Below are 13,896 nucleotides of genomic sequence, written 5' to 3'. Positions count from 1 at the left end.
TAGGGGAATTTTTGATCAAATTATCCGTAGTAGCAATATTAATAATGTTGTGTTTATTCTGCGTAGTGCACTTAAAATAATTATGACCATATCTAGGAATTGATATGATGGGAATTTTCCGATTGTTTGCTTGGTGCTTTGATAAACTGAACGCATCATATACATGGTACTATATTGTGATGTTATGAGCCAGGGGAAAAAAGAACTACCCCACCCAGCCTGCAACAGGAGTGAGGAGCATGCGCGGTAGCCCGGTATAGGTTGTGTCGCCATGACGGCATCTTGTATGTTGTGATATGCACGCTCTGAAAGCAAACGTTAAGAACTCAGCCAACACTCCTGGTCTGCATTATTCATAAATAGACAGACAACACATATACTCCGCTGCTTCACAGGCCGCTGGATGTAGCCGGCAAAGTATTCCCATGCTAGCTAGCCGGTCTAGCAAGCACGTCTCATTCAGTCCAAAACGGCCCGATCTATCCACATCCAGAATTGTCTGGCGGTCGTAAGTGATCCCGGAGTGACCACGCTGTAAGCCAGCCATGAAATTTGCAGAATTGTCCGGTATTTTTGCCAAATGTTCCATCTTTACCAAGAGCCCCTCGACGCCGGGCGACGCCATCTTGTTAAGAAAAGGCGTGTAAAAGCATGTAAACGACATACGCAAATGTGCGATAAAATAATTGTCGGCGTTAATAGATTGATGAGTTAACTCATAATTAACGCATCAATTTGCCCACCCCTAATATATATATATATATATGTCTTGATTGGATTATCCAGAGAATAGTGCTCGATACCGTGGTAGAGCGCAATATGTAGGTGTGGGAAAAATCACAAGACTACTTCATCTCTACAGAACTGTTTCATGACGGGTTCCCTCAATCATCCCTCATGAAACAGTTCTGTAGAGATGAAGTAGTCTTGTGATTTTTCCCACACCTACATATATATATATATATATTGGGAGTAATCCCTTTTTTTTTTTTTTTTCTAGCAGTACAACTACTAATTCAAAAAATAAAATTCAGGCTTATGGGGCGTGACATAATTGACCCAGTTTTCCCAGTATGAAGTCGATTTCTCCAATTTCTAATTACTAAAGGCCGTTATCTTCTCCATGTTATAAAATGTCCATTTGTGATTCCCATCCGTTGCTTCAAAGCTGGGCTGTCCTGGGATATCCATTTCTTAGTAATGCTCTTTTTTACAAGCCACCAGCAGGATATTCATGAAGTGTTTATCTTTCTTCAGCCAGTCCTGAAGTACATGTCCGAAAAACCGAGTCTTACTTTCAAGTGGTATTTCACCTTTGAAAATATCCTGTAGAGCTTGCTGTATCTCTTTCTAATAGTCCTTTATGGCGGAGGATTTGAATTCCCACAATTTCTCCACCAGGCAGGAGAGTTATCATAGTGACACTTATACACTTATGAGAAGGTGGAACAAAACATCTGATCAAACTTTTCCAGCCAAACTCCCTCCACTGGGGTGAGCTGGTACAAGTCCAATGATATTTCCATGTTATTTTCCATTCTTCCTCCGATATTGTTATCCCTCCTTCTTTCTCCCATGTTGTTTTAATACATAAAGCTGAGTATGATTTCCTATTCAACAGACCCTCATACAAGCATGAAACAGTTCTATCAATCATTTCTGAATTGTAGGCTTTAATAAACAGTTCAATCAAACATATACTCATCTTTGACACTTTTCACATTCATGTTAACAACCGCAACTGCAAATATCGATAGAAGTCTTGGTTTTCTAATACATGTGTCCTTTTAATAGTTTCAAAACTATTTGTTTATCTTTGTTTACAAACCCCGTTTCCATATGAGTTGGGAAATTGTGTTAGATGTAAATATAAACAGAATACAATGATTTGCAAATCATTTTCAAGCCATATTCAGTTGAATATGCTACAAAGACAAGATATTTGATGTTCAAACTCAGACTTTATTTTTTTGGTGGCTGCAACACGTGCCAAAGTAGTTGGGAAAGGGCATGTTCACCACTGTGTTACATCACCTTTTCTTTTACCAACACTCAATTAACGTTTGGGAACTGAGGAAACTAATTGTTGAAGCTTTGAAAGTGGAATTCTTTCCCATTCTTGTTTCATGTAGAGCTTCAGTCGTTCAACAGTCCGGGGTCTCCGCTGTCGTATTTTACGCTTCATAATGCGCCACACATTTCCATGGGAGACAGGTCTGGACTGCAGGCGGGCCAGGAAAGTACCCGCACTCTTTTACTACGAAACCACGCTGTTGTAACACGTGGCTTGGGATTTTCTTGCTGAAATAAGCAGGGGCGTCCATGATAACGTTGCTTGGATGACAACATATGTTGCTCCAAAACCTGTATGTACCTTTCAGCATTAATGGTGCCTTCACAGATGTGTAAGTTACCCATGCCTTGGGCACTAATACACCCCCATACCATCACACATGCTGGCTTTTCAACTTTGCGCTTATAACAATCCGGATGGTTATTTTCCTCTTGGTTCTGGAGGACACCACATCCTCTATTTCCAAATATAATTTGAAATGTGGACTCGTCAGACCAAAGAAAACTTTGCATCAGACCATCTTAGATGAGCTTGGGCCCAGCGAAGCCAGATGCGTTTCAGGGTGTTGTTGATAAATGAGTTTTGCTTTGCATAGTAGAGTTTTAACTTTCACTTACAGATGTAGCGACCAACTGTAGTTACTGACAGTGGTTTTATGAAGTGTTCCTGAGCCCATGTGGTGATATCCTTTACACACCGATGTCTGTTTTTGATGCAGTACCGCCTGAGGGATCAAAGGTCCGTAATATCATTGCTTACGTGCAGTGATTTCTCCAGATTCTCTGAACCTATTGACGATTTCACGGACCGTAGATGGTAAAATCCCAAATTCCTTGCAATAGCTCATTGAGAAATGTTGTTCTAAAACTGTTCGACAATTTGCTGACAAATTGGTGACCCTCACTTCATCCTTGTTTGTGAATTCCTTAGCATTTCATGGAAGCTGCTTTTATACCCAATCATGGCACCCACCTGTTCCCAATTAGCCTGCACGCCAGTGGGATGTTCCATATAAGTGTTTGATGAGCAGTTCTAAACTTTATCAGTATTTACTGCCACCTTTCCCAACTTCTTTGTCACGTGTTGCTGGTATCAAATTCTAAAATTAATGATCATTTGCTACAAAAAAAAGTTTATCAGTTTGAACATCAAATATGTTGTCTTTGTAGCATATTCAACTGAATATGGGTTGAAAAGGATTTGCAAATCATTGTATTCCGTTTATATTTACATCTAACACAATTTCCCAACTCTTATGGAAATGGGGTTTGTACTTTGAGACAAGACCTATATTGATACAGTACATCTACTTTGAGACAAGACCTATATTGATACAGTACATCTACTTTGAGACAAGACCTATATTGATACAGTACACCTACTTTGAGACAAGACCTATATTGATACAGTACATCTACTTTGAGACAAGACCTATATTGATACAGTACACCTACTTTGAGACAAGACCTATATTGATACAGTACATCTACTTTGAGACAAGACCTATATTGATACAGTACATCTACTTTGAGACAAGACCTATATTGATACAGTACACCTACTTTGAGACAAGACCTATATTGATACAGTACATCTACTTTGAGACAAGACCTATATTGATACAGTACACCTACTTTGAGACAAGACCTATATTGATACAGTACATCTACTTTGGGACAAGACCTATATTGATACAGTACATCTACTTTGAGACAAGACTTATATTGATACAGTACACCTACTTTGAGACAAGACCTATATTGATACAGTACATCTACTTTGAGACAAGACCTATATTGATACAGTACATCTACTTTGAGACAAGACCTATATCGATACAGTACATCTACTTTGAGACAAGACCTATATCGATACAGTACATCTACTTTGAGACAAGACCTATATCGATACAGTACATCTACTTTGAGACAAGACCTATATCGATACAGTACATCTACTTTGAGACAAGACCTATATTGATGCAGTACATCTACTTTGAGACAAGACCTATATCGATACAGTACATCTACTGTGAGACAAGACCTATATCGATACAGTACATCTACTTTGAGACAAGACCTATATTGATACAGTACATCTACTTTGAGACAAGACTTATATCGATACAGTACATCTACTTTGAGACAAGACCTATATCGATACAGTACATCTACTTTGAGACAAGACCTGTATCGATACAGTACATCTAATTTGAGACAAGACCTATATCGATACAGTACATCTACTTTGAGACAAGACCTCTATCGATACAGTACATCTACTTTGAGACAAGACCTCTATCGATACAGTACATCTACTTTGAGACAAGACCTATATCGATACAGTACATCTACTTTGAGACAAGACCTATATCGATACAGTACATCTACTTTGAGACAAGACCTATATCGATACAGTACATCTACTTTGAGACAAGACCTATATCGATACAGTACATCTACTTTGAGACAAGACCTATATCGATACAGTACATCTACTTTGAGACAAGACCTATATTGATACAGTACATCTACTTTGAGACAAGACCTATATCGATACAGTACATCTACTTTGAGACAAGACCTATATCGATACAGTACATCTACTTTGAGACAAGACCTATATCGATAAAGTACACCTACTTTGAGACAAGACCTATATTGATACAGTACATCTACTTTGAGACAAGACCTATATTGATACAGTACATCTTTTTTGAGACAAGACCTATATCGATACAGTACACCTACTTTGAGACAAGACCTATATCGATACAGTACATCTACTTTGAGACAAGACCTATATTGATACAGTACATCTACTTTGAGACAAGACCTATATCGATACAGTACATCTACTTTGAGACAAGACCTATATCGATACAGTACATCTACTTTGAGACAAGACCTATATTGATACAGTACATCTACTTTGAGACAAGACCCATATTGATACAATTGGAAATTTGCTTACAAATTGGTGACCCTCACCCCCATCCTTGTTTGTGAATTACTTGGCATTTCACGGAAGCTGCTTTTATACCCAATCATGGCACCCACCTGTTCCCAATTAGCCTGCACGCCTGTGGGATGTTCCATATAAGTGTTTGATGAGCATTTCTCAACTTTATCAGTATTTATTGCCACCTTTCCCAACTTCTTTGTCACGTGTTGCTGGCATCAAATTCTAAAGTTAATGTTTATTTGCAAATATGTTGTCTTTGTAGCATATTCAACTGAATATGGGTTGAAAAGGATTTGCAAATCATTGTATTCTGTTTATATTTACATCTAACACAATTTCCCAACTCATATGGAAACGGGGTTCGTACACCACATAAAGCTGTTAGATATCCAGTCTTTAAATCTTGAGTGTAATTAATTATCTGTAATGACGTAGCCATCTTGCTGTCTTCTTGACTGAGAGTGAGGCTCATCTTCGTGGTTTTAGAGATGCGTACAAAGCTTTGTCGCGGTGGAGCTTCACTGGGCGACACAGATGAAGGTTTGTTGTGCGGCGCATAAAAGAATTGATTGGGCTGGGGCTCCGAGCAGGAAGTCTGGAGTCTAGCCAGCGTCCCGCACAGAAAAGGCCAGTGTGATACTGGTGATACTTGGACACCTGCAACATGCCTCCTCCTTAAGACCCCAGGCCAGTCCGGGTGTAACACCACCATCTTCTTGGCTTCAGATGCAGTCCGGAACAAAACCCAATTAGGCTTCAATTGTTTTATAGCTGCCCTTTGAGAAGTGTGGTGTCATCGTAACATCATTAGGCCAAGAAAGCGCTTTCTCAGCATTCCTGAAGGTCGCCATGGCTACCTGTTGCTAGATCCTTCTTTTCAACGGCTGTAAAAAGCCTCCCTTAAATCAAATATTCCTGCAACACGTGTACAGGATATTTGCAACACCGCCCGCTATTCAATGGAATTCTCATCAGCATCCGTTTCGATTGGTTCTGATAATCGAAGACACTCTTCATTATTAAGGAAATTGGGGGTATAAATCCGTAAAATTTGAATGATCTGAAATGGAAAACAAAGTGGAACGCTCTCCCTAACCACCTGAGGGCACCACAGACTGTGTATGCTTAAAATATATATATATATTTTTTTAGAAATATGCATACTAGTTCTAGCTATTAGGCTGTTCTAGTTGTTTTTAGGGCTTCACGGTGGCAGAGGGGTTAGTGCGTCGGCCTCACGATACGAAGGTCCTGCAGTCCTGGGTTCAAATCCAGGCTCGGGATCTTTCTGTGTGGAGTTTGCATGTTCTCCCCGTGAATGCGTGGGTTCCCTCCGGGTACTCCGGCTACCTCCCACTTCCAAAGACATGCACCTGGGGATAGGCCCCTCCCACCTCCAAAGACATGCACCTGGGGATAGGCCACTCCTGGGGAGTGGCCTATCCCCAGGATTTTAAACAGATTTTAAACTTGTTTTTCTAGTTTAAAATGGCTGTCTATAGTGAGGCCAAGGCTGGTGACTTTGGGACGCAGATCGGTTCGCAGCCGAGTGTGAAGCGACCGGAATGAGAATCAGCACCTCCAAGTCCGAGTCCATGGTTCTCGCCCAGAAAAAGGTGGAATGCCATCTCCGGGTTCGGGAGGAGACCCTGCTCCAAGTGGAGGAGTTCAAGTACCTAGGAGTCTTGTTCACGAGTGAGGGAAGAGTGGATCGTGAGATCGACAGGCGGATCGGTGCGGCGTCTTCAGTAATGCGGACGTTGTACCGATCCGTTGTGGTGAAGAAGGAGCTGAGCCGGAAGGCAAAGCTCTCAATTTACCGGTCGATCTACGTTCCCATCCTCACCTATGGTCATGAGCTTTGGGTCATGACCGAAAGGATAAGATCACGGGTACAAGCGGCCGAAATGAGTTTCCTTCTCTCCCTTAGAGATAGGGTGAGAAGCTCTGTCATCCGGGAGGAACTCAAAGTAAAGCCGCTGCTCCTTCACATCGAGAGGAGCCAGATGAGGTGGTTCGGGCATCTGGTCAGGATGCCACCCGAACGCCTCCCTAGGGAGGTGTTTAGGGCACGTCCAACCGGTAGGAGGCCACGGGGAAGACCCAGGACACGTTGGGAAGACTATGTCTCCCGGCTGGCCTGGGAACGCCTCGGGATCCCCCGGCGAAGAGCTAGACGAAGTGGCTGGGGAGAGGGAAGTCTGGGTTTCCCTGCTTAGGCTGTTGCCCCCGCGACCCGACCTCGGATAAGCGGAGGAAGATAGATGGATGGATTGAACCAATAATAAATATAATACGTCTTACCATTAATGCGAAATCTTGGACAGGAGCGATAGAAAACGGATGGATGGATTAAAATGCATGAGAATGTTTTATATTTTGAACATTATTTTTAAGACTGTGATTACCAGCGTAATTATTAAGTACTTATCGTGTGAAGCAATGTCAGCTACGATTTATCCGAGAGCCAGATGCAGTCATCAAAAGAGCCACATCTGGCTCTAGAGCCATAGGTTCCCTACCCCTGGTCTACATGGACTGGCACCTCAATATATCTCGGACCTCATCCTGAGGTCCGAGGGCCAGTTTCAGCTCGTGGTGCCCAAGACCAGACTTAAGACCAGGGGAGACAGGGCCTTCTCTGTGGTCGGCCCTAAGTTCTGGAACACTCTGCCCCTCCATGTTCCAACTGCTTCCACAGTGGACTGTTTTAAGTCTCGTCTTAAATCCCACTTTTCTTTGGCTTTTAACACTACGTGAGTTGTGTGGTCCTCTGTGCTTTTTTATACACTTTGATTTCTATTTTACTGTTTTAATTGATTTTACCCTTTAAAATAGTTTTTAATAATTTTTTTTATATTGGTTTTATATTTATTCATTTTTTGTTTTTACTCAGTCATTGGTGGAGCATAATATTGTTTTTTTTAATATTGTTTTTAACATGGCTGTGCAGCACTTTGGAAACTATTGTTTTAATGTGCTCTATAAATAAAGTAGATTGATTGATGTAAAGTGCTTTTTTTTACCAAAAAAAATCTATTATTATTATTACTACTACTACATTTGATTGAATGAATGAAACAAGTTTATTTCGCTCATATAATCAACCATTTTGTGTGAGCAGTTGAACAGCACAGATGATAAATATTTAACAATCACACAAAAAAAGAAAAATAATAACGTGAAAAGGAATAGATTATATTTATATTTTATACCTTCACTGAAAATTAAATTACCTGGAACATCATAATTAAAAAAAGTCAATGTGATGAAAGTAATTAATATATTTGATCATTTTCCATTATTCCACCTTTCAAGACTTTCTCAAAGCGTAACAAAGAAGTTCATGTCTTCAACTCATCACTGAGCTTCTTCCAACTCCTAAAACTGAAATATGTTATTTGACTTTTTACATCACAATATCCCCCGTAAATGATTTGCAGGTCTACAGTTTGTGCAACAAAAAGCATCGACACATTTGTGGCAGTTTCAATGATTATGTGCAATCAAAGTCACCATTTTATTTAATTGTTATAATTATTGGGCGTAGAAGATTAAGAAGGAGGAAGAGGACAAGTAGTTTGTTGTAGTTTCACAGAATATTTTGATGTCTGCATAAAGAGTTTCTGTGGGCGAGCACTCTGACTCAGGAGCAGTGGAACTTTCAGCACAGTTTCTGAAACATGATTTTTTTTTTACCTGTTTTCTTCCCCCATTGTCATTTTGTAACCTCTCATTTTGCAAATAATGATGGCGCTAATCGCTTTCTGGCAACATTCTGGACAGATGAATGCCACCATTGCATACTGTATATCCCATCACACATACTGTATATCCCATCACACATACTGTATATCCCATCTAATTTACTGTACATCCCATCACACATACTGTACATCCCATCTCATATGCTGTATATCCCATCACACATACTGTATATCCCATCACACATACTGTATATCCCATCACACATACTGTTTATCCCATCACACATACTGTATATCCCATCACACATACTGTATATCCCATCACACATACTGTATATCCCATCACACATACTGTTCATCCCATCACACATACTGTATATCCCATCTCATATGCTGTATATCCCATCACACATGCTGTACATCCCATCTCATATACTGTATATCCCATCTCATATACTGTACATCTCATATACTGTACATCCCATCACACATACTGTACATCCCATCTCATATACTGTATATCCCATCACACATACTGTTTATCCCATCACACATACTGTACATCCCATCTCATATACTGTTTATCCCATCACACATACTGTTTATCCCATCACACATACTGTTTATCCCATCACACATACTGTACATCCCATCTCATATGCTGTATATCCCATCTCATATGCTGTACATCCCATCTCATATACTGTGTGTCCCATCACACATACTGTACATCCCATGTCATATACTGTATATCCCATCTCATATACTGTATATCCCATCTCATATACTGTATATCCCATCTCATTTACTGTACATCCCATCACACATACTGTACATCCCATAACATATACTGTACATCCCATCTCATATACTGTATATCCATCACATAGTATACTGTATATCCCATCACACATACTGTCCATCCCATCACTTATACTGTATATCCATCTCATATACTGTATATCCCATCACACATACTGTACATCTCATCACACACACTGTATATCCCATCACATATACTGTATACCCCATCACATATACTGCATATCCCATCACATACCATACTGTATATCCCATCACACATACTGTACATCCCATCACACATACTGTTCATCCCATCACACATACTGCACATCCCATCACATATACTGTATATCCCATCTCATATACTGTATATCCCATCTCATATACTGTGTGTCCCATCACACATACTGTACATCCCATGTCATATACTGTACATCCCATCTCATATGCTGTATATCCCATCTCATATGCTGTACATCCCATCTCATATACTGTGTGTCCCATCACACATACTGTACATCCCATGTCATATACTGTATATCCCATCTCATATACTGTATATCCCATCTCATATACTGTACATCCCATCTCATATACTGTATATCCCATCTCATATACTGTACATCTCATATACTGTACATCCCATCACACATACTGTACATCCCATCTCATATACTGTATATCCCATCACACATACTGTTTATCCCATCACACATACTGTACATCCCATCTCATATACTGTTTATCCCATCACACATACTGTTTATCCCATCACACATACTGTTTATCCCATCACACATACTGTACATCCCATCTCATATGCTGTATATCCCATCTCATATGCTGTACATCCCATCTCATATACTGTGTGTCCCATCACACATACTGTACATCCCATGTCATATACTGTATATCCCATCTCATATACTGTATATCCCATCTCATATACTGTATATCCCATCTCATTTACTGTACATCCCATCACACATACTGTACATCCCATAACATATACTGTACATCCCATCTCATATACTGTATATCCATCACATAGTATACTGTATATCCCATCACACATACTGTACATCCCATCACTTATACTGTATATCCATCTCATATACTGTATATGCCATCACACATACTGTACATCTCATCACACACTGTATATCCCATCACATATACTGTATACCCCATCACATATACTGCATATCCCATCACATACCATACTGTATATCCCATCACACATACTGTACATCCCATCACACATACTGTTCATCCCATCACACATACTGCACATCCCATCACATATACTGTATATCCCATCTCATATACTGTATATCCCATCACACATACTGTACATCCCATCACATAGTATACTGTATATCCCATCACACATACTGTACATCCCATCACTTATACTGTATATCCCATCTCATATACTGTATATCCCATCACACATACTGTACATCTCATCACACACACTGTATATCCCATCACATATACTGTATAACCCATCACATATACTGCAAATCCCATCACATATACTGTATATCCCATCACATACCATACTGTATATCCCATCACACATACTGTATAGCCCATCACACATACAGTATATCCCATCACAAATACTTTATATCCCATCACACATACTGTATATTCCATCACACATTCTGTATATCCCATCCCATATCTCATCGCATATACTGTATATCTCATCGCATATACTGTATGTCCCTTCACATACTGTATATCCCTTCATGTATACTCTATATCCCATCACCTATACTGTATATCCCTTCACATATACTGTATATCGCATCACATACCATACTGTATATCCCATCACACACACTGTATATCCCATCACATATACTGTATACCCCATCACATATACTGCAAATCCATCACATATACTGTATATCCCATCACATACCATACTGTACATCCCATCACACATACTGTACATCCCATCACACATACTGTTCATCCCATCACACATACTGCACATCCCATCACATATACTGTATATCCCATCTCATATACTGTATATCCATCACATAGTATACTGTATATCCCATCACACATACTGTACATCCCATCACATAGTATACTGTATATCCCATCACACATACTGTACATCCCATCACTTATACTGTATATCCATCTCATATACTGTATATCTCATCACACATACTGTACATCTCATCACACACACTGTATATCCCATCACATATACTGTATACCCCATCACATATACTGTATATCCCATCACATACCATACTGTATATCCCATCACACATACTGTACATCCCATCACACATACTGTATAGCCCATCACACATACAGCATATCACATCACAAATACTTTATATTCCATCACACATACTGTATATCTCATCACACATTCTGTATATCCCATCCCATATCTCATTGCATATACTGTATATCCCATCACATATCACATATCCGATCACATATACTGTATGTCCCTTCACATACTGTATACTTTATATCCCTTCACGTATACTCTATATCCCTTCACATATACTGTATATCCCATCACATATACTGTATATCCCTTCACATATCCCCCCACATATACTGTATATATAAGAAGAAAGGACCGACAGAAAGGTGGTAAACATTGTCATTAAAGACATCTCACATGTCCACCTCTCTTCCATCAATCAATGACTATAAATGATGAACCTGAGTGAGGTCGATCACCTCCACTTGGTTCGTTGAAAAGTTGCTAGCCTGCAGAAAAGGTGTGCACACCTGACTGAGGTGCTTGAACACAAGTCTTATCGCAGTCCCTTGAAATGCTAAATCCCACGTTGTGTTGTCAGGATGAGTCCAGGATCAAGGCCACGGTGTTGGACGTGAAGCCCGTGGACCACAAGGACTACAGCAGGAGGTTGATCATGAACATCAGGAAAATGGAAGCCAGCGTCTAACTTTTTGTACGTCAATCAAGAGGTACTTTGTTTTTGGTTTTGTTTTACTTCCTGGTGTGTCCGCTCCTGGTGCTGGTGTGACAGTGAAGCTTGTTGGCCTCAGACCGAAGGCTTGGAGGATTCCTGCTCTCTGACTCACCAGCACGTCTTTTTGAGAAGGTTGCAACACTCCTCAGTTCTCAGTTTGAGCCTCTTGACTTGTCCTTTCTTTCTGTTGTTGATTTGCTGTGTAAGTTGTATGATAACGTGACTAAAATAAAAACTTGTGTAGCTCATTTGTTCGTGTGATGTATTTGATGTACACTTTGGACTCACTTTGTCCTCATTCAATGTCTGTTCTTTGTTTTCAGGATCATTTACATTGTCCATTGTTAGGTTTAAACACTATGGACTGGACTCTCACTATTATGTTAGATCCACTATGGACTGGACTCTCACACTATTATGTTAGATCCACTATGGACTAGACTCTCACTATTATGTTAGATCCACTATGGACTGGACTCTCACACTATTATGTTAGATCCACTATTGACTGGACTCTCACACTATTATGTTAGATCCACTATGGACTGGACTCTCACTATTATGTTAGATCCACTATGGACTGGACTCTCACACTTTTATGTTAGATCCACTATGGACTAGACTCTCACTATTATGTTGGATCCACTATGGACTGGACTCTCACACTATTATGTTAGATCCACTATTGACTGGACTCTCACACTATTATGTTAGATCCACTATGGACTGGACTCTCACACTATTATATTAGATCCACTATGGACTGGACTCTCACACTATTATGTTAGATCCACTATGGACTAGACTCTCACTATTATGTTAGATCCACTATGGACTGGACTCTCACACTATTATGTTAGATCCACTATTGACTGGACTCTCACACTATTATGTTAGATCCACTATGGACTGGACTCTCACTATTATGTTAGATCCACTATGGACTGGACTCTCACACTTTTATGTTAGATCCACTATGGACTAGACTCTCACTATTATGTTGGATCCACTATGGACTGGACTCTCACACTATTATGTTAGATCCACTATTGACTGGACTCTCACACTATTATGTTAGATCCACTATGAACTGGACTCTCACACTATTATATTAGATCCACTATGGACTGGACTATCACTATTATGTTAGATCCACTATGGACTGGACTCTCACACTATTATGTTAGATCCACTATGGACTGGACTCTCACTATTATGTTAGATCCACTATGGACTGGACTCTCACTATTATGTTAGATCCACTATGGGCTGGACTCTCACTATTATGTTAGATCCACTATGGACTGGACTCTCACACTATTATGTTGGATCCACTATGGACTGGACTCACACTATTATGTTA

At 39.9% G+C, this 13,896-nt stretch overlaps 1 protein-coding gene across 1 annotated transcript in view; it reads left to right on the top strand.

The window, feature by feature from the left end:
- Positions 1-12,781, top strand: part of rpa1 (replication protein A1) — a 90,726-nt gene extending 77,945 nt beyond the window's left edge. Inside the window, exon 17 of the mRNA XM_061878123.1 lies at positions 12,399-12,781. Within this exon, the coding sequence (XP_061734107.1) occupies positions 12,399-12,506 (108 nt within the window). The 3' untranslated portion in view covers positions 12,507-12,781. The remainder of the gene's footprint in view (positions 1-12,398) is intronic.
- The last annotated feature ends 1,115 nt before the right edge of the window (positions 12,782-13,896 follow it).

The sequence above is a fragment of the Nerophis ophidion genome, linkage group LG18 (assembly GCF_033978795.1).
Source record: "Nerophis ophidion isolate RoL-2023_Sa linkage group LG18, RoL_Noph_v1.0, whole genome shotgun sequence".
Taxonomy (NCBI): domain Eukaryota; kingdom Metazoa; phylum Chordata; class Actinopteri; order Syngnathiformes; family Syngnathidae; genus Nerophis; species Nerophis ophidion.
Note: the sequence above shows the minus strand (reverse complement) of the source record. Positions and strands in the feature narration are given on the sequence as shown.